Source organism: Musa acuminata, chromosome BXJ1-1 (assembly GCF_036884655.1).
Source record: "Musa acuminata AAA Group cultivar baxijiao chromosome BXJ1-1, Cavendish_Baxijiao_AAA, whole genome shotgun sequence".
NCBI lineage: Eukaryota > Viridiplantae > Streptophyta > Magnoliopsida > Zingiberales > Musaceae > Musa > Musa acuminata.
The window spans coordinates 1719646-1742897 of record NC_088327.1 but is presented as its reverse complement, the minus strand read 5'-3'; the positions used below and the strand labels follow the sequence as shown (position 1 = coordinate 1742897).

Here is a 23252-nt window from a genome sequence, read left to right as displayed (position 1 = left end):
TGGCATGATGTAACTAGAAGACAAAGAGAACATGAATAGTGAATACTTTGTTGTTATGATTATGAAGCAACAAAAATTGAATTGGTATATGATGACAACGTCTGAACCCTGAAGGGAAAAGGAACTGAAAAAAACATATGCTTTCTCAGCCATGTTAATTGTGTGCTAGTGCAACAATCTGCCTGCTAGTGACAAACAGTAGGAGCAATGCTGGACAAGGATCTATGACTGCACGAGGTCAAGCATCCTGCATACCAAATTTTTACATTCTAACCACTAGTGAAATACTGTGATATAGCATAAACAAATCAATTCAAAGCATGGTTGAAGAGCTCATGCATTCAGGACCATCAGCGCACCGAAGAAAAACTCGATCTTGATTAATGGAAATACAAGGAAGGAGGCAAGAACACGAGGCAGCAAAAAGAAAAACTCGAGAGACAGGCCAGCTGAAGAGAAGGCGAGAGGATTAACCACACAGATCACACTAGACATGATGATCGATCGCAAAGCAGCATCAGCAGCGAGAAGAACAGGTACAGTTTTTATTAGCTCTCACACAAACCAAATGGTCCACAAATACATACACAGAACCCCATTATTGCCATGCTGGTAAATCAAAGAAATATGGCTACAAATATAGAATGGAGCTTTGGAAACGGGGAACTTACAGGTTTGACAACAGAGGGTTCCCTGAAGTAGGATATCGAGGTGCTGTTGCATGTTCCCAGCTACCGATCACGATTGAAGCTCCCACGCCCTCTTCTACCTCAAATGCTCCCAGTGAGTTGCCAGTACAATATTAGCAGCATGCTCTGCATACGATGACCACAATATGAATCAAGGTCACCTAACAACTCATCCAGGAGGTCCTGTCCATGTTTGGCAAATTTCACTAGTAGTTCCATGACTAAAATCCAACAAAACATATTATAAGAACACTTAAATTTGGAAACAGATGGGGGCATAAGCACCACACAGAATTTGGTCCTAACACTAAACATCTTGAAAATGGTTTAGCCATATTGAATAAGCAACACATGAGAAACAAACTATCCAAAAGCAGTTAACGAGATTCTTAGATTTACAGACAGGAGAAACAATTCTCATATGAATCTCCACTAGTAGTAGTCTCTTACTCTTCATTTTCTTTTTCTATCTCTTCTTCTTCCCTATACGACCCTTTCTTTTCCTGTAAAAAGAGGAAGAAGCAATCACTTTACACATAAAAATAGCAAATTGTGATTGAACTAGGGTTGATGAACAATCCACATACTTCCCCATCATCTTCTTGATTGTGTTTCTCTAATGCTTTCCCTATTTTCAGCTCTACTGCCCTTTCAATGTAGGGTTTCTTTTCCTAGTTTTAGGCAATAAGAATTTTATGGCCACTCATAAATTATATTTAACAAATTAACAGTCCAAAAGTCTATAAAACACTCAGTTCATCTGACATGGCCTTCCACTTCTCATCACCTTCCTTGGACACCTGTTATGATCCAGTCAAAAAAAGTAACGACGGAACAAACTGAAACCTTAATTTAAAATCATGAGCAGAGAACAAAATCAAATTGTTATCGGGGTTAGCCTCTTTGTATGACTTCCTAAAGTCTTCCCTACAGCAACATTACATAGATCGAAATTAGTTAGGGGAGTCCTAAAAAGGCTTAACAATAGTTTAAACGAGACCTTTAGCAGTTGGAGGGCGCTTGGGAGCACTAAGGTCTTTGGACTTCTTCCCCTTCTTTGCCTTCTTCTCCTTACTCTCAGATGAGGCGACCCTCTTTCTGCAATCAAATGGAATGAAAAATTGAGCAGAAAGCAGAATGATCACATATGATTGTGCACGGACATGTTGTATGAGAATTACTTCTCTGTCGGCTTCTTTGCCTCAACTGCTTTCTCCCTAAGACTCTGCTGCAGTAACACTATCAGAATGAGACATAAGAAATCAATCATACATGAAATCACAAAAGAGCGTACCAAGGGTCATTTTGGTTTTGGAATCGAGACCGCAGCTGTGCACGTCTATGAGAACAACAGCGACATCCTTATTGCATGCCTGGCTATGACCAAATCGTAGATTTCAGCACCGGTGATGAAAAAGTCATGACAGATCGTTGCCCAACGAGTGCCGAAAGAGGAAGAAAGGAACGGATCATACCATCTGGCGAAGGCCCTCTCATCCTTGGCGTGCTGGCCGTCTCCGCCTCCACCCTCTTCCGCGGCCTCGACGGGTTGGACCTGGACGAACCTCTCCCCATCGTTAGACCTCACGAGAGAGATTGAGAAAGAGAGCGACGAGATCGGAGATGAAAGCGCGAGAACAAGAGAGGAGAATCAGGGGAAGGTTTAGAGGAAGGACGACGGGGAGTTGAGTAGGAAAAGGGCGGGCTTCGAGATACGTTTCGATTTCGCGTGCTTGAGAGTTCATGGGAGAAGGGTGGGAATTTTAGCGGTGCGGGTCGAGGAATTGGGTTGGTTTGGGTTTCGCTCCCGTTCTTTCCTGGTCGTGGATGGATGCATCGAACGGTTGAGGTAAATAGCTTGTTCCGGAAGATATGCTTGGTTGACTGCTCGTAATGGACTGAACCGAATCCGACCCAATAACATGCAAACATCAAGTCACGCCACTCTACGCTGCACAACACACGCTATGAGCGTTCGTCACCGTTCCAGTTGCGTAGGATCAACATCAGATCACCGCATCATGGATCGATGAGGCTCATCAGATGGCTCTCACCGGTCGGCACTTGGACGTACGACGAGAATATTCCATCGAATCAAACAGGCAGTTCGAATTCTTAAACGATGACATGTGTTTCGTTACGTCTGTTTCGCTTGAAGCCCCATCAGGACGTCGTCTTCTCTCCCGAGTCGAAAGGCGGTGAAGGAGCAGAGAGGAGTAAAGGCGAAGAGCTAGGTCAGATATCTAAAGTTCTTCCTTCGCTTTTAATCTTTGATGACATCGAACCTCGACTTGGGAGGAGAAGCGGCAGGGTAAAGGCGAAAATCCAGGTTAGATATCTAAACTTCTTCTTTCGTTTTCGATCTTTGATGGCCTCGAAAGCAACGATCTCAACTCCGATATGCTCGATCTCAAGAATCTGTCTCGAATTCCTCCGATTTCACTTTTAGAACACTTGGTTTCCAATCTATCTTGACGAATCCTACCTCATCTCCTTTTGATTTGAGTTGAATCTTCACATCCGATGGGTTTCTTTTTCGACCATCATCATTTGATCTATCGAATACTTCTTTCGTCGTGGAAATCACGGCTCATTTGGTATGATAGGATCCATGGCGCACGTAAGCATCGAAGGATTCTTTGCTCGTTCCTAAGCACCGTGAAACACGAAAGCGTTCGGTAAAAAGTAATTTTAAAGTTGCATTTATATTTTGGGTTATGACCGAGAGAAGAAAAAATAATTTTAAATGTTGATACTCTACTCGACAACTATGTCAATAACTCGGGCTTCATGCTCGATGAATCGAGTAATTCGTGACGTGGTGATAACGATTAGCCTCGTAAGCACTCTCAACATGGCAACCAGTGTTAAGAGAATGACAAGTGACATAAGTAACTCGATGGATGTGGTGAGCCACGATGAAGTTGACATCGTGAATGGATGTGTCATGAGTCTAACAAAGGAAGGTCACATCTGGTTCATAGTAGATTATCGCTCTTTTGCCATTTGCATTTGCATCAGCGTCTCCAGATGTCGAGTAGCCCTTTCGTTGCTCTACATTTGTATCGACGTTGACATATATGAAAAGCATCATCTGCATCATTATCTTCCTTTCTATTTATCTCACCTCTTATCATTAATCTCTTTTTTCATCCGTAATATTTATTCATAGCCTATAGTGATGTTACCATCCATCATCACCTAAAATATAATTAAGATATTAAAATTATCTTTTTACTCATTGTTTTCGTGTTTCTATCAATAAAACCTATAACGTTACAGTAAATGAAGCTAAATGTTGCATTTACATAATTATAAAAATTTTAATATAATTTTTTAAAATCTAAGGATCAGGATACTGAAAAAGTCTAATTAAATAAAAGAACCGACATTATCCCTATATATATATATATATATAAGCTTTACTTATTGTTACACGTTCAGGGAGTAACGGCTGCTACATGGATAACTAACTAATCACGACACCCTCAAAGACGGTTGGCTCAAGAGGTTGGCACGTGGCCGACCACTTGTAATACACTCGAGGCGACATGTCTCCTAAAAATAATGAACGAGTATAACAAATTAACTATATCCAGCATAATTTGATGCTACTTTGGAGGCATTTTTACCCATATCGGGTGCCACCGATAGAATGCATGTGCATATGCATATGATCGATTGGTTTCGATGATCAAACAGGATAGAATCGTGTGATCAACTGCTCCAAAGAAAATATGTGTAGGTGACCTTTCAACAGCAAAAATCAATGATAATGAGATCAATGACAATCGTGCCATCCCTATATGGATTATTATGTACACTCTTTCTAAACCAAGAAACTCCAAACAGATTGAAGATGTTTGACACACTTATAAGGTTACACGATTCCACCATAAGTTCTCAAAATAAAAAAGAGAGATACAATTTCATTCAAAGGGATGCCGAACCCATATTCTACAGAAAATAAATGCTCGGAGGCACAGAAAAAGGGGGATGAATAGATTTCGATAAGGAGGCAAATGACATGTGCATCAATTATCCTTTACGCGACCATGAATGTTGTGCGTGTGAGGATGAAAACATACCACCTGGCTGCGGTTGGTGGCAGAACTGACGACGCTTTACGAGAAGTCTACACAATGTGTCGAGCACACCAAACAGGATTAACTCATGACATGAACAGCACATAGAACACATGAGATTTCATTTTCGGCAGTAAGGAAGAACTGTTCAAATATTACAGGATCATTCACAAAAACAAAACTATTACAAGGGTCAACAAACACCAAATAGTGTTAACTCATGACATGAACAGCACATAGAACATATGAGATTTCATTTTCAGCAGTAAGGAAGAACTGTTCCAATATTACAGGATCATTCATAAAAACAAAACTATCACAAGGGTCAACCAACATCAAATAGTGATATAATACAAACATGAAATATCCTCAAGTAATGGTTCCAGTGGTAATGACCCTATACCCTTCAAATGCACATGAATTTAACTCATTGACATCTTAATGATAAAAATTTTATTTTACCTATTATTGCATGCAACCTATAAATGGAAAAAGAATAGGAATAAATATCAATTGGCTGTGGTGCTTGACATATGAGATCCTAAAATATAACTCTGTATCGGTAGTAAGTCAACCAAATCCGTGGAAGCCAACAGAAGTGTAGGCATTTGAAAGTCCTGGTAATTTTAAGACAGCAAGAATGCCAGCTGCACAAGAAAAGACAGAAGCTAAGGCAAAAGCAGGGATGTTCCCTCCCCCGAAGAGGGCGTCCCAAGGCCCTGCACCGATAGCTACAATCATCTGTACACAAAATGCATTTAGTTAGTACACACTACAGAACATTATCAAGAACACACATATTTTTTCAAAAGAAAACTATTTACTGGAAAATATGTGTAAGTAGACATATAGCGGCCACACAGTAAAGGTGCCTCGTGGACACGTATCTTTCTAAAATTAATTCCCTTTTCAGTAATTTGCCACTCTGTCCTGTATATTTACAGATTGCTTATATGAGCTACATGGTAATTTGAATGCATAGTTACTATCAGAATTAAAAGTATAAATATGACCTACTTTTGAATGTTTTATTTTAGTTGTCCATCAGAGATTCTTTTCGCCATATCTGAAATTCTTTCCAAATTTTATTGGAAACATGAATAGAACAAAAAGTCATAGATAACATCCCTTTAATATCTGATGGGTTAATCATAAATGTCAGTCATAAAAACTCACCCACCCAATAAGGGCACTCACTAAATCTGTTAATACACAAAATTGTAAAGCATCTATAGATGCTTTCCATTATCTCTTCCTTCCAACACAGAACATTGTAAAATTAATTGATTCACTTCGACATATATCTAGCTTCACTCTTGCCATCTTATTACCAAGTGAGAGCATCTTCATACTCTTCAAGTAATTATGGCAACTAAAATTAGCACTTTACATTTGCACAATTTGCAAATTTTGAAATAAAAAAATTAAGCATTTCTCCTACAAACCCTTGTGCAAAGGTTGCTCACTTAATGTAATTTCCCCGATACGACAACATAACTACATAAGTACACAGACACAAAAGAAAAAGCCTCATGAAGTTCTGAAAGATGATTGCTCAATGAACGAGAAATAATTATTCTAAGAGACAAAGAAAACATTTATGCCTTAAAGAAAACATGTACAAGAAGTGTTGGGTGCACTAGATGAATTTATGGGAGTACTTGTGAAGTTATTCCAGCCAAAAAGTGAAAGAAGTTTCGTTGGTTAAAAATGAATTCTTTACCCATTCAACATTCAAAACGTATAAAAAAGATGCAAATAAATAAAGAAACAAACCAACTTGAGGAATGACGATCGCAAGATTCAGAACTCCAGTAGCCAGTCCTGCAAAATACATGTCAATTAGAAGAGATGTAACACAAGTAAAAAGGTAATAGCAAGTCAGTGCAAACTGACCTTGTCCTCCACCTGAGCCAGCAGTCAATTCTGCTGTCACAGAAAATGGAACACTATACGTAATCTGCCACATAATAAAAGTAGAATGCTTTTTAATCAGGAAGTGCAGATTATAGATTTATATGACTATGAAGATTGATGCTTACAGCTAGAGGAAACCCGAGAACTGAAAAGATAACCAATGCTGCCACCTTAATGGCCTTATTTCCTCCAAGGACATGTTGAATTCCATTAGAGTATTCACTGATAGACAACAAGCTTATGACTGTAGTAGCTGCCATACAAATAAACACGGTAAAGTTGCTCATTGCCCACACTAATCTTGCACCCATTTTCCGGCACATTGGATCAATAAAGAAAGAGCTAGCTCCAAGAACAACCTGTTGGAAGTAAAATCTTAGTGAAAAGCTTACTTTCAAAAGCATAGATATGTCTTTCAATAATGTTTGATCACACAAATAACATCACATATACACCCGGTTGTAGAATGGTGAACCATCCTTATCAAGCTAAAATTCAGGTGCTACAACAAGATTTGAATGGTCTTAAGTATTTCTAGACTGCAGACCTTAAAAACCATTCATGCATTCAAGCAGATTGTATCATGTCAGCAAAGCACAAGGGATCTGTCCACACCGTGCCAGTGTAAAGCATGCACCAACTCTTACTGGTTTAACATGGGCTTTTGCCACACTGTGCCAGCTCATGTCTATCATGGACTTGCATGAGGTGGTTTGACCAGCATTATAATATGTATTTTATGTATGTATGCATGTATGTTGAATCACAACAAACTTACTGAATTCAGTAGCAAACCGAATGCACCTTCTCTGACGCCATTTTGATAGTCAGCTTGTTGGGTTGTATCCCCATTTGGATTCCCATGGTATACTTCTCGTCCCATCCAATCGGTATCAAAAAGGAAGAAGGGGAACCACGACAACTACATATGCGAGAAAAAAAAAACAAGAAAGCCAATCATGGAGGAAATGAGAATCCAAGCAATCAGTTATAAGCCGACTCTGAAAGTAAAAGATAGCCATAAACATGTCAATTCCAAACCACATACCCAGGTAAGGGCCATGACAAGAAGCACAGAATGCATTCCAGGCGGCAGATGCCTCATGCTTGTTAAAATGTTAACCAAAACTGCAGTAGGTCCATCATCAAGGGCTTCAATTTGTCCCCTATCACTGCCATGCCCAAAGTCCACAGAACCATCTGTGCTAGCTCTATCATCCATCATATTGATTCTAGAGTTGTGGCCATTATCTAATTTCTCCCACTTAGGTTGTAATGATAGATGCTGGTACTGCTCAGGATCTTTTAATAGAGGTGAAGAATCGGACAAATGTTGTGCAGGCTTTGGTTCGAGTGGGATTTCTTTAGCGAAATATAGAGTCACGAGCATACAAAATGTAAGGAACACCTGCATGTAAAAATCATTTGAAATTTTGTTGCAAGAATATAAAATCTTAATAACCAGAACTAAATACTAGTCACAAAACCTAGAAACTGAAAAGTAACAGATTCTGATAGCAATCTGACCAGTAGTTAGATCAAGAATAATTAACATATTGCTTCTCAAATAAAGAATACTGAAGCATATACATTTTCACAATGCAGCTTGATCAACTGATAAAAATGTAAACATCAAGTGAAATGACCTCAACATAAGAGGTGACAAAATAATAAATTGCAAAAAACAGCTTTTGACAACAATATGTAATAGCATATCAGTGCTTAGAGGTTTCAGAAAGCTAAATGGCAGCAGAAGACAAAGCACATGTGACACAATGGCAAGACCCAAGACATGATTGACATAGCACTAGAACATAGAGGGTTCCTTCAAAATGTACACAAGATAAATAAAGCAGGAGAAACTATACCTAGAAAATCCAAACAGCATGGCATTAAAGATCTCCAGCAACAAAGGGAAGTCATCCAATTTATTTATCTGGAAAATTCACAGAACCTTATCCGAATTCTAAATGCCTAACGCTGCTAATTACTGTATCATCTGAGATGCAAATGGCATAATATAAATTACAAAGTGGTTTATGTAACACAATTAGTCTAACAAATAACAACTTAGAACTGTATCACTCCTGAAAATTTTCAAAGAATGATGTGGTCTTTGCGTGTCCAACAGCAGGATTTCAGAGACCAGATCACCCCTGAAAATTTTCTGGGTTGTTTCAGTTCTCTTACAATTCCTCATCTAATAGTCAATCCTTTTACAGAACATCCTGCAGATGTAGTAACTCCTTAGTTGTAATGAAGAATAAAAATGACTAGGTTAGATGTATTACGCTATGAAAGAATGAAAGAAAAGATAATTCAATGGATGAAAATAGTATTAAACTAAAAAGAAATTCTTTGATGTTTTTATCAATTGTCATACAAATTGGCAGGTATTGAAAATTTGTCACTTGCAAAGAACACGGTATCAAGTCATAAACACCCCATGCTCCAACATAACAAATAACTCACCACAGCAACCAGAAAGGCAGCCTTTAGATTTCCACAAACTTCACAGCAAGCCTCTGTTGTCAGAAAAGGAAACCACCTGCATGAGTTAAACTGATTACAAGGACTATTTTTTTTAATCAATGGGTAAAACTCACATTTGAACAATAACTTGTGACTTACAACCTCCTTTTTCAAAATTTTCTTAAATCAGATATGACACCCATACTCATTGTTGAAATTAATGATTTATCACTTTGTTCAAGGAGTCTTGTCCAAGCTTTGAGATTGAAGTTTGCAACTTGATCATTTAGGTGTCAGAAATTATTGTGTACAGCTATAATTTGTGGAGGTCATCAAGATCTTGGTTATGCAATTTTGGTTAAGAAAGTTGAAAAAGAAACACAAAATGGAGCTTTAGAGGTGAATCAAAATGATTTATGAGAAAAAACATGTAAGTGGTTCGTTTTCTTTAGCATCTTTGTTGGTAAGATATATGTAGTAATGTACAGTATGGAGAACCTGATCCACTATTAGCAGAAACAAAGAAGAAGATCAGATTGAGTTAAAACTAATGGAAATTGTCATGGATAATAGAAGTTGACATAGTAATGCAAATTATTTATTAGCAGATGCAATTGAATAACTATAAAACATTAAAAAGTTTCCGTAGCAAATCTGTGTTTAAACAGTCAATTCTTATTTGTAATGTTCTTTTCATTGAAGTCTAAACCAGAGAGGCAAACTTTATGACATCAATATGCAGAAAGCATAAAACTTTGTGTTCCTATACAGAAAGCAACATAGTTCACCTATATGTAGAGGCCAACATCCGGGTAGACACCAAGCCAAACACTCACAAATTAAAAAAAAGTGAGCAATGATTTCATACAATTTTTCAGATGTGCTTGGAATATGTTGGGAGGAAAATTAAATCACATCAGAGGGGAGAGATTCTGATCAAGTGGCTGTAATAAGTATTTTTCATCTTGAAACTCCATTATCTATGTGGTGCAAATCAAACAAGCACAAAACAATTAAGAAGTAATTGGAAAAGAAGAGGAGCTTGAAAAAAATTTCTACAAGCTTCTTAACACATATGTGGTAATTTTGGGGTCAAGCAAACAGAGAAACCAGGAAAAGAAGGGAGTTCCAAAGGCTTTCTACATGCTTCTAAACATACACACACATGGTATTTTGGAAGTTATAGACAACCTATGAGGACTCTCTAGCAAGTGGTCACAGAAGTTCCACAATGAAATTGATTTGTGAACGCTCAATAAATGCATGGCATTTACTTCAGAACGAATCCTTCTCACCAAAAGGAGGTAGATACAAAATGCAGAAAATGTCATCATTATGCTACCATGATAGCATATTGGATTGTGCTATGGACTGGTACTTAAAGAAACAGTTTGTTTGTAATTGAAAGATAAAGGGAATTTCTTGCCCAAGAAGTATTTTTTTCCCTTGTCTCTATCTTTTTCAGGACATACTTTTAGTGGGTCCTAACCCAAAGACCCCTGTTACCCTTAGGATTAAGAAAGCAATTTAGTGTATCATAGCACAACCACAGGGAAATTTTATAGGTACAGCTAACTCATTAGGCAGTTTATAGGTGATTAATTTTCAATACGACATCTGATTGGTAGTTAGATAGTAACGTCACCAACATTTCTGCAATGATTTAATTGTGCAAAAATTTAGAAAAAAATAATCCTTAAAATGGGACGTCACCAGCTACTACAGCATCATTCTAATGGTTGTGAAAGTTCAATAATTTAGCAGAATAGGGTGATATGTTTACAAATATTAGCTTCCCAATAGTCCTTCAGTGGTTTAATCATGAGAATTGGTGTGTCACAGATAAACTGCTTGAAAGACCAATTTTCTTCTCAAGCTGTATGGCTTTGCACATGGCCATTCCCATATAGTTTCACTGGTTACTCCCACATTGTGTGCCAAACAACCATTTTGACTTGATGAGGTGAAGACTGCCCATGGTAAAACAACTACCCTACCAAACCTTGACCGTAGAGGTACGGGATAACTTGTGCCTACAAATGACAACTATCATGATAGAAGAAGTCACTAAATATATATTGTTTCTGTTGTCTTATACAAAATTTGGTAATCAGAAACTTCGAAAGTAGGATGACTTTACAAAGTTGGAGAGTTTGGATTACCGCAAGTGAGTACTTTTCTTGCTGCAACCTACTAAGAGAATAACCAACGAATCAGGAAATTAGATCATGTAAAGTTACCTCTTGTATTGTTTCTCAGCTCCCATCTCTCATACCAGTTTGTCATTAACTTGGTAAAGAGATAGGGTCATCATATTTGTCAGGACTCAGAACTCTTATTAAAACTCTAAATAATTGTATGAAGTCATCATCATTCATTACATTATATTCCATACTTGAACATATATAAGTACATAGAAACAAATGACAAATACAAGCCCAAGTATATTTACAAATGGGTTTGCACATATACATATACTTTGAGGTATATGTATATGTAGATGTACACACATATGCATACATATACATGATATATATATATATATATATATATATATATATATATATATATATATACATGATATATATATATATATACATGATATATATATATATATATATGTGTGTGTGTGTGTGTGTGTGTGTGTGTGTGTGTGTGTGTGTGTACATATATACATATATGTATATATATACATGTTCATATGTAGTATATGGATGTACACATCTTGTTTAACAAAAACTTGAACCCAAAGAAAAACTGAATGCAACACAGATACCCATGACCAGGTTTTCAAAAGTCAATCAAACCAGAACCAAAACATATAGCTTAGTAACAGTCAGTATCCATTTTTATTGTGTTTGCAGTGAAGCAGGATTGTACAGGATGGTATATCATTCAGTGTACTGGTACCATATCGATCTGGCCAGGTGTCGAAACTGGTCTTAGACCAAAATTTTAAACTTGGTCATCACTACAGAGTTTGTCATGTACCTGTGCCAAAGTCCACTTGAACCAGATGAGAACCCTAAAATATTTCCAAGAGCCATCCATGAGCAAAATATGGCATTTGCAGAATTGCATTGGTCAGGGCCTAAACACAATATACATTGATTCAGTTCATAAAAGTCACATTATTCGACTAAGATAACTGTAAATAACACCTAGCAGAAGAGAGGAATATGTCTAACCTGAGAGATCTGCTAGAAGAGCACGAGCTGGACCCTAAAATTCATGCATACAACAGTATCAGAGAACTTATAAAGATGAAGTGTGCAACCTAAACCTATTATGACCAGTGTTCTAGGACTTCACGTGGTCACAAATGCAGAACCAGTAATGTATCCACCTTCCATGAAGCCCTTGCATTATTAAACAGGGCAAAAAACTGCATTCTGTGGTGGCCACATTATCAGTTATGCATCTGCACATGGTAATTTTTCTTTCTTCTTGTTATTATTTTTTATATACTTTCATATCATTGATATCGTGCTATATTAAGTATATGCCTGTCTTATTTCTAGTTAACTAAACAGATTCATGGAGTACCAAAAAGAACTCATACATGATATTGTCATAATTATTATTTATACTTGATCCTGTGTCCCTGATATGCATTATACGTTATTTATACTTGATCTTGTAGTTAAACAGATGCAACTACATGGTGGTACCTTGACCAACAACAGATTGCGGCCACTTTAAAGAACATTTACTTGTATAAAGTATAAACTCAAAAGTATGATTGGAGAAGCAAAGGAGGAATAGACAGGTTTGAAGTGGCTTACTTGCACTGTATTGTTAGCAAGATCCAGCATCCAAAATCCAATCACAAACACAGCAGCTGCTCGCCATCTGGGACCTTTATAATTTCTGTTTTTCGTAATGATTTAGGTTACAATGTAGTGCATTCAAATTTATGAATAATAATAATGAGAAAAGGTACCTGCAATGTTCCTTAGTATCACCTAGAATGGCGCCAATATCAGCAGAGAACCCAATCAAAATTACCTAGATCAAAATATAGTTGGATTCAATCACTATAAGGACAAGCAACAATTAACAGAGACAACAAAGGCTGATTTCTCAACACTCACAGCAAAAGAAATCATGACACAGCCAACAAAAATGAATGGTCGCCTCCTTCCATATTTTGAATGGCATTTATCGCTCCATATACCAACACAAGGTTGAACCTAGGAACCAAATATTAACTTAGACAGTACCCAAATTCCTTAGTAAATAGGATGTTTCAGCACCAATAACCATCAGCAAAACAATAAAAAAAGACAGTCCACATTAATAAAAAATATGTATAGGCAGGAAAACTCCAAGGACGAACTATTTTAAAGTCAATAATTGCAGACAATTGATTGATGATCATGATGGCTTCAAAGTCATTATAAATCAACAATAACGAGAACAAAGCCAAAAGTCCCAACTATTTGAGGTCGACTACATGAATCTTTTGCCGTCATTGAGATCCGTAAAAAAATCATATGTCTAGTTAAATTTAAAGTACTTAAATCTTTATTTAGAGTTTTCATTAAGGTCTTTTTATATCTTCCTCTACCTCACCTTGTATCACTAACATTAATCACTATAAATCAACACCATAAGCAAATTACATAAAAGGAGTTATGTCAAACCCATCACCCTCAAGTGACTCTACACAAGATAATCACTTTTTATAAACTCAGAAGGACTTACTATTCTCCTAGCAAGAGATTACTAAGAAATATAAATAAACAACAAAGTTATGGGTGTCACATTATGAAAGAGAAAGACAATGGACCTTGAAAACTATGGACTTCAACAAACATTCTAAAACCATATGTAGCAATAAAAAGGACATAAAGCTCCAAACACACAAAAAATTCATTAAGAAATGCTTCAGATTCCAATTGGAAAAGTAAGAATTTAGAATTATTATATCCTGAAAGAGGATCTTGATGCACAACAAATGCATAAGAAACCTACAAAAGCTTAAGATTTGCATTCCATAATAAGATAAGCAAAGCACTAACAATCATAACACTCCCATAGGAAAGCATTAAGACTCTTCAAAAATGAAGTTTTTATGAAAAGAAGAAGAAAAAAGGTGTATCACTCGCAAGGCCAATAGTTAAATGCGTAGAACTTAATTTTGCTGAGATTAGTCTGTATCGACTGGTATTTACCGATCCTAGCATGAACCAACATGCTGTCACGAACTTAGCTGATTTTATCTAAGTCGTGCGGCACCCTTGCGTGTCCGTCCGCAAAGGTTAGCCTCCCTGAAACCTCCCACGGTCCCTTAGGACCTACAAAAGAGAAAACGGGTTAGAGAAAACGCCTCACTCGGGATCCACAAGCAAACATCTCCGAAAACACTTCATAGCCAATGCAAATTACAAACGAACTTTACAAGCTCTGAACGGTTGCACAACAAAGGGTCAAAATGGTCCACTACAGATCGAATATCTCTTACAAGTGTCCACATGACACAACCTTCATTTACAAGCCTACAACGACCACCAAACTCAACTAAAATGGGGTTATCAAGCTTTCGATCGATCCTCTACATGTTGTGCAAAGTATAAACAAACCAAAAGACACGGGCATACATAAGCATTACATCAAACATCTTGTTTAGAAGTTTGTCCGTGACATTCTCCCCCACCCATTCCTTCGACGTCCTCGTCGAAGCCTTTGCCTACACTACAACTTCTCGCTTTCGCTGAGTCTTCAATCTTTTGCTCCAGCTGCAATGCGCCTCTTGGCTCCTAACTGCTCTCCGCTGCTGTTGTTGAGTAGTCGAACTTTAGATCCGCCATGCTACTTCAACTCGCCAATGACTCTGACTCTAATGTGGGGTTGGCTGAGTTGTGTTGATCTCTGTTGGTTCCTGTGGATCCTTCAGATGAAGAAAAAGACCATCCTTACTTTGCGCCAGTCTCTCAAATACCTTAGGCTATTTGAACTGGGTGGATGCTTGTTGGAGCTTTAACGAGCATCGCCTCGCAAACTTTTTGAAGTTTTGGGTCCTTCCTCCATAAAATTTGCCTATTGACTCTTTTTTCGCTTAGTTGTCACTTCCAAGTACATTCGCATCGCTTCCGCTTTCGATTGACATTCTGTTGGGAAATGAAACGAATAATATGCTCTAAGTAGCACTGATCACCATTGGTGAGGATTTGACAACTATTATCTTCCATTATCTTCGAAGGGTCTTTGAACCTGTGCAGAGTTCCTCTGCTGGATAGATAAGAGAATTGGGGTACTCGGTTTCACCCATTCTCTTAAGAGTTGAGAAGGCAAAGGTTACTTGACTTCGCCCACCTCCTCGAGAGTTGTACTCCATGCATCGAGCTGGTTACTGGCATTCGCCTGCTCTTTGCTCACACTTCTGAAGCACTTAAAGTGTTTGCACTCCTCGCGTTGAGTTAGCTACTGTGATTCACCTTCTCAATGCTATCGAACTTCTAGAATGCAGAAAGTTTTCACCCCAACTTGGAGTAAGTCTCTAATAGTTTTGGTCGCCTCTAGGATTGTATCGTCTTCTCCATCAACCTTGTCGCCTACTCCACTGAGTAGCATAGGTACAACACCACGTACTGCCTACTTCGTTCCTTGGTCGTGCAATCTTGCATGACCTGAAGTCCTTCACTTTCGGCTATCTTGATGAAAAGCTCGTTGACACCGGTCTTACGAAGTTCCTTGGCCTCTGCCTTTCAGCCTTGTCTCGGTACTTGGAGTTTGCCTCTGTATGCTCCACCTCCTTGACCCCTTTCATGACCAAGCGCTCTCCCTCCATAAGAGCAAGGGATTAATGACTTTCATGGAAGTCCCACCTCTGCGGTACCATGGCGCTGCCATGCCCATGGCCCTACTATCTGTCGCCTCGCATTTGCATCCCTTTTCTTCACGATCAGTAGATATATCTTTGTGGCACTCCTCCGAGTCCACCTCCATTCTAATTGATGCTTGATTTTGAGTAGCCAAGTCCCTCTGGACTCATCGTCGCTTCCTCGCCCCTTTCGACCCCCTGCTTCAACACCTCGTATTCTCCAAGCAGCTCCCTTTGGTCGATGGAAAGACATACTACAAATCTCATGCATGGCCTCTACCATCATATTGTAGGGTTTGCACCAATTCTGTTCTCCTTAGCTTCCTTGGTAGCAACGTTCGCTTACTCGACCTTGTCCTCTGACTTGTCGGGCTCCCTTAAGCAAATATGAGCTCTAGAGTAGTCCAACTCTCCAGCTACTTCGATCATACCTCTGCATGATCAAGTTCCTCCTATGGGACTCACTGGTACTTGCATTCGAACTTTTCCCTTGGTGGTACATAGCTCCCATATGCTGATTACCAAGGCTTTCATCCAATGCAAAATTCGATGCACGCACGGAAGACCCGCCTCTGCGGTACCATAGTCTTCACTCCTTGAATCTATAGCCCTTCTTGTCGTCGTGTTGTTCACCGAAGTGGAGCTCCTAGTAGCTCCCGTTCATACCTCCGTATGATCTAGTCCCTCACGGGACTATATTTGTGTGTATCGCGTTACCACGAACTGTTCCACCACGATCCGCTACACCATGTCACCTCCTGGTGACATCTCCATTGCATTCTGATCCTTGTGGGATGAACTCAAATTGTGATCCCTCCATGTGTGGCCTTTGCCAATACATCGCAGGGTCTCTTCTACCTTCGATTTTGTTCGCTCCTTTGGCAATCGAGCTTCATCCACCCGCTCTTGGGTCACACCTAGATGAAGCACTGCTCTAGGACAGTCTGTCGCCTAGTAGCTCCCGAAGTCCATCGACTTCGCTGAAATTAATGCACCATTGACTGGATCCTGGGCCTCTGCCCCTACCAGCACAATCTCCGTTGTGCACCGCTTCCTTCATGGCAACTTGAATGGCAGCACTGTAGCATATTCTTCAAGAGTACCTGCCTCTGCGTCCTCTTGCCCTGTGCCAAGGCCTTTTGAACCCAACTTCGCCTCCACAAGTTGAGTCGCATTAGTTCCTCCATCAAATGCTTCTCCAATATAAGGTGCATGTGCCGAGAAGCTCCCTTCGTCTTTGGCACCATGCAAGATAAGTCTGCTCCATCATAATGAATGACCCATGGAACAACATGAACCTGCTCTTGCCTCTGTAAGATTTCATGTCCTTGACCTCTGTCCAAGGAAAGTTTTGTGCCTCCGCTCCATGTTCCATCTTCTATGTCGGCTCCTTTCATGCGGCTTGGGTACTTCACCAAATTACACCCAAGTTGCTCCGCTCCTCGTTTTTTGCATTGAGTTGATGGTGGCCCTCGCGCCCACCATTCCACGGGTCAGCCCTCCCTTAAGTCTGATCTCCATATCGACTCCAAGTGTGCGTTCATTTGTGTTCCTTTGGGTCGCTCCCCCACTTGATCTCGCAATGCATCCACCAATGCATTCTCTCAAGCGAGATCATACGACGACTCCTCGCCGCTCACTCGGTCCATTGAGCTTCGTGGAGTTGTTGTTTTTGAGGTACTACTCCTCAATATGTGCAGTCTGTTGCACATGATTCTCTCTCTAGAGAGCCGGGACTTATCCCTCCAGGATATCTATCCTGTTGGAGCAGCATCTCTCTTCGTTTCCTTTTCTCTGAAAGTTTTGGAGACCACCATCCCCCCTTGGACTACTCCGCCTTATTGAACAAACTATGCATTGTTCTGAATCCTGCAAACGCACTTGCTAGATTGTGACTCCACATCAATACAGCCCCCGCTGCACTCCTCAAGGCCTAGCAACAGACTGAACTCACTGCACACTTCAGCCTCCTACGGACATATCCTTCTCATGCTGAAGAGAAAGTTTCAATACTCTATGGCACCGAATTTCGGTCGCCTTGGGATGGTCATGAACACTCCATCGTTCGCATACAAGCCATTGCATGAGTACCGAATTTTTTGAGTTAGCAATTCCCCTCACCTCCGTGAGCTTTGCACAACTCTTTTGGTCACTGACCAACTCATTCCACCTTGCATGGTCTCATCCACCTTGGGATGGTCACGAACACTCCATCGTTCGCATACAAGTCATTGCATGAGTACCGAATTCTTTGAGTTAGCAATTCCCCTCACCTCCGTGAGCTTTGCACAACCCTTTTGGTCACTGACCAACTCATTCCACCTTGCATGGTCTCATCCTTTACCAAGCGCCTCGCTTGCCTTGAGCACCATCAAGTATGGTTGTCAACCTTAAGCTGTAGCTCAAACTCAGTCATCCCAACCTTTATGCGTTCTGCATTCTTTTCAGCTGGCTTGTCCTCGTTGTGCCTCTTGCACGAAGGGTTGGTCATTCCTCTGAATACCACTCTTAGATGTCCGCTCCTCTGAGCGACTCCTTTTCCCTACATCTTCATGCTCGTTCTCCTCAAAACGATCGCACGTGTTGGCTGCCCTCAACGCAACCCCGTTAGGTCCCCCACATTTGCATGCCAAGTGTTTCTATAAGTGCTTGTCCCGCTCTGATACCATCTGTCACGAACTTAGCTGATTTTGCCTAAGTCATGTGGCACCCTTGCGTGTCCGTCCGCAAAGATCAGCCTTCCCGAAACCTCCCATGGTCCCTTAGGAGCTACAAAAGAGAAAATGAGTTAGAGAAAGTGCCTCACACTCGGGATCCACAAGCAAACATCTCCGAAAACACTTTATAGCCAATGCAAATTACAAACGGACTTTACAAGCTCTGAACGATTGCACAACAAAGGGTCAAAATGGTCCACTACAGATCGAATATCTCTTACAAGTGTCCACATGACACAACCTTTATTTACAAGCCTACAACGGCCACCAAACCCAACTAAAATGGGATTATTAAGCCTTCGATCGTCCCTCTGCATACAGTGCAAAGCATGAACAAACCAAAAAACACGGACATACATAAGCATTACATCAAACATCCTGTTTAGAAGTTTGTCCGTGACAATACGAACTATTCCCATTTCGGCAATCTAGTCCAGTTGAGAAAATAAATCTTTTTAAGCTTCCAATCACGAGCCTTCTCTTCTCTGTCTCCTCATCATTCGAGCATCATTGTCCAGTCTGGTAGTGTCATGGTATGTTCCAATATACCATTTGTCAGTACATTCCAGGGAAGGGACTAGACTTGTACTAGTCTGGCCATGGACCAGCACAGGTTCAGTAACCAAGATTGAAATCCTTTATTAAATGTGTAGTCTAAATTATTTAGATACTTATTTGCATAAAAGAAAATAAATTATGAAAAAAGGAAATCAAAATTACAGTAAAATGATAATTCATAATGCATAGGAGAGCCCAAATATCAGAACTTGTTGAGCAGCACTCCAGCATGAAGTTGTTGATCCATCCCACATAGTTCAGAATCTTTATGGTGATACTCAAGTGATCGTTAGCTCATGAAATAAGTATTTTGTTTCAATAGGATAAAAAAGAAGCCATAATCCTCCTCCTGCTTGGCCTTGCAAGTCTTTCAAACAACTCATAACATTACAATTCACTTGATTAAGTACGTACAATGCTATTATACTACTATGTCATAGGTTTAAATATCGACTCTAAAGAAATAATAGTTCATTAATAACGAAAGGAAGCTCACAGGAAGGACTCTACATTAAAAATAGAGGTGAAAAAATAAAATCTAATGATACCTGACAGTGAACAGAAAAGTATAAGGAAAAGCTGAAATTGTGAAAAAAGATTTCAAGACTGATATAGAAGAAATGATCAGAATGAAATATAAGAAGCCTGTGATGATCAAAGTATGACAGAAAAATCAACATAAAGATCTTAAATAAATGGAGATGGATAGAAGCAATCATATTGGCTAAGCTGAGTTCCTCATATGATTGCAGAGTGGCAACATTAGATGAATGTTGTCTCACAGCATGGACAAAAGAATGAGCATTGGCAAAATTTGAAGTCTAAGGAGACATGGGTCTGTATATTCATCTTCTGATAGACACTGAATATTACATTTCCACTGAAAATTATATCAAATGAGCACCACTTGTGAATATAGGTAATTTACTAGATAGACCAGTTGGGAAAATGTAATATGCACCTTTTTTTCCATTTCCTACTATTATTAAATCATCAAAGCCATGAATCTATCTCAACTTTCACTATCTGTATCATGGCAGTATTTTTCTTCATCATGTATTAATTTCTTTTTCCAAAAACTAGTCACTCACATGGCACATCTCAGTTTTTTATTTTTTTCTTTTGAACTTTTGTCTTCTAAAGGCACACTAACAGATCAATGTTTGCACACATATGGCGGTCTAGGCAATGCAGTGAAGCATCTTAAAACATAGAAAATATGCACCCGCTTATCAAGTATCAACAAGCAAGTTTAAGAACCTATCTAGATCATAAAGCATTTTCATTGCACAGCTAAGGAGCATAACTAAATGCACCAAAGATTAGCTAAATAAATGAAAATATATACCTTCCAATTCAAGCAATTGTGTCTAGGATTAATTTTTCTTTGAGAAAAAAAATAAGACATTTTACATGATATTTCTTCATACTCAACCTCTCTTTTATGACACTTCGTCCAATGAATCTATGCCAAGAACTTAATACCAAAATAATGATTTAAGGTCGGAATATCATGAAACAAGATAATATCAGCTCATTCAGAACTAGTTATGACCAATTAACTCCCACAAAGCTGTTGAGGAGAAAAAACATTTACATACTAAATGAAGCACTGTCCACATAATAACTAGCAGTATCAAGAACAAATCACCAAATTAATATCTTATTGCTGTTTCATGGATAAACAAGCTGTGGATACTTACAACGAAGCCAGTTATTGGTCCACAAAGCCAAATGAATGATGAAAAAACATGCTCTATTCCTAATGTCTGCATAAACCAGGTTAATCAAATTTAGTAATAGATCTAAAATATTTCAAGCAGGAAATAGAAGCATGTAGTCTATGACAAACACCCAAAAAAGAAACATTAATATTTCAAAATATTATAAATCTAAACCTATGTGTCAGACAGAACAAACCACAATAATTGCAAGTTTCAACAAAAAATTCTACACAATCAAGGAGATATATTGCTTTCAAAATTATCATTTATCAATGGTGCATCAATGCAGGATAGACTGAGACATAAGAGTGAAAATCATCATCGTCAAATGGAGGTTTTCCTAATACCAAGGTTGTCACTCTTGACACAAAGGAAACAAACATTCGACAGGAATTCATATTTCTTTGCTGAATTTTTTCTTTTGTGCTCTCAACCAGAATATAAAAATTAAAATAATCCCCCTTTCCAAAAAAAAAATTCCCAGATGCTTACTTTACTAGTTTTTTTTAAACCACTTATCAAGGAGTTCATCATGTCAGCAACTTTAAAATCATCAATCTCCCATTCCTTTTGTGATAAATTCCTTTCCTAGATACTGGATTAGCTTAATGTGTTCTCTTTGTTGAAAATCTATGATACTTTGTCATAGTTCCTATATTTAAAATGATCCTTGTTATGGGCAGTCACTTGAGCATCTGGACTAGTATTTAGGGGGTAAACAAGCATAGTCTGACCTATTTTAGCCTAGACCAACCATATATGAATATACAATCGTACATTATGCACAAGTACAGAGAGTCATGCACCAACATCTCCAATATTTCTGTGTCTGGTTACATTTATGAGCCACTTTAAAATAATAATGAAATACTAATTTAATAACAACTACAGCTTTTTCTTCCAAGCTAAGGTAACATGAAATACTCATTTAATAGAAATAGTATGATATTTCCATAACATAGTATTAGTTAACTCAGAAAATGATGCATAAACTTTGTCATCGAAATCCTCTGAGTTATTAGCTCGATTTGGGACAGATTTATTGCCTGGCACAGCCTCAGTTATCTGATGAGTGATGGCTATCTTTAGAACTTCACAGAGCACCTGGGCATCTGTCTGGGGGCTAGATGAACACTTATTCATCATCAACATATCTCGGTAATTACCTCTTAGATAATAGATATAAAACAGTGTGATCCCAATTCCACGAACCAAATTATGGAAAATTCAGACTACTTATGAACTCCCGCTACATAATTAACGGGAGTAAACATCCTAAATTTCTCATAATTCTTCAACCAATGTTACAGTTTGATCTTTTCTTTTTTCCTTCTAAAATGTAATCCACTTCTTACTTAACATATATCAAGAGATCTGATTAAAAAAGAACAATAAATCACTACAGAAAGCGATCCCACCTGGATGTAGGGTGTAAGCAGCGATAGCTGCAAGGCCCAACCGAACTGCACGCCGGCGGCAACCATACAACTAAGAATCAACGTCTTCCAACCGGTCCTCTCCCGCGGCCGCGAAGGGCTCGAGGAGGAAGAAGGCGAAGAGGAAGGGATGGGGACGCTGCAGGAGACCTCGGATTCGTGGATCTGGCCGTTGGGATCCCCGTCGAGGCGGGCGAGTTCGACCTCGGCGTCGTCAAGGTGGCGGTAAGGGAGGCGGACTGGGACGGCCTCCGTCGCCATGGCGGGCTTGGATCTGCGGCAGGAATTCAAGATTTCGGGGACGGGATCCCCATGTGCGGAAGGACTCGTTCTTGGAATTTAGGGGTACGAAATAGCAGCAGATCTGAGACGATCGGGGGCCGAAGCAGAGGGTTTGTGAGGCGGAGGGAGATTTCAAGCGGAAGAAGCGTGTGGCACGTGCGAGGGGGGCCGGCTTGAGCCTTCGCTTCCTCGGCTTCACACAGGTGGGTGTGGTGGCGTCGGTGCGCTATGCTTGTACCCGCACAGCCACTGTTGTTCATCCTTCACGGCATGGAAAAATCTCAATTAAATAACAGTATTGCCCCTCCGCCTCAGAAAAGATCCTAACCGCTAATCTACGTGAAGTGCTAATCTCAGATAAAAGACGGACGGTTAGATGTAGTAGGAGCAGTGCCCCTATCCGTCAAGTTCTTGAGACATATACACAGCACAAAAAAGAAAAAGGTCATTGATGATTGATTGATTGATTTGTAACAAAATTATTCAAAAAAATATTTCAATATACATTGAAAGGAAATAATTATGATGTACAGATGATCGTTTATA

The 23252-nt window shown here is 39.2% G+C and overlaps 2 protein-coding genes across 3 annotated transcripts; both read right to left on the bottom strand.

Moving 5' to 3' along the window:
- Positions 1–1135: 1135 nt before the first annotated feature.
- Positions 1136–2264, bottom strand: LOC135587821 (DNA-binding protein MNB1B-like). Its single transcript, XM_065079618.1, has 6 exons — positions 2165–2264; positions 1871–1928; positions 1685–1787; positions 1439–1489; positions 1277–1360; positions 1136–1192 (listed from the first exon to the last, which is right to left on the bottom strand). The coding sequence occupies exons 1-6, from the start codon at positions 2262–2264 to the stop codon at positions 1136–1138; spliced, it is 453 nt and encodes a 150-aa protein (XP_064935690.1).
- Positions 2265–5000: 2736 nt separating this feature from the next.
- LOC103979919 (sucrose transport protein SUT4) lies at positions 5001–22937 on the bottom strand. 2 transcript variants are annotated; one of them, XM_018818200.2, is made up of 14 exons: positions 22407–22937; positions 20968–21033; positions 13258–13356; positions 13107–13171; positions 12949–13033; positions 12352–12385; positions 12155–12254; positions 9164–9239; positions 7740–8099; positions 7470–7613; positions 6817–7050; positions 6671–6734; positions 6551–6598; positions 5001–5515 (listed from the first exon to the last, which is right to left on the bottom strand). In XM_018818200.2, the coding sequence occupies exons 1-14, from the start codon at positions 22683–22685 to the stop codon at positions 5316–5318; spliced, it is 1854 nt and encodes a 617-aa protein (XP_018673745.2). In that variant the 5' UTR covers positions 22686–22937; the 3' UTR covers positions 5001–5315. The 2 variants fall into 2 exon arrangements, with proteins under 2 accessions (XP_018673745.2, XP_009394456.2); XM_009396181.3 differs by having other exon boundaries at positions 6555–6598; positions 22407–22936.
- Positions 22938–23252: the final 315 nt, after the last annotated feature.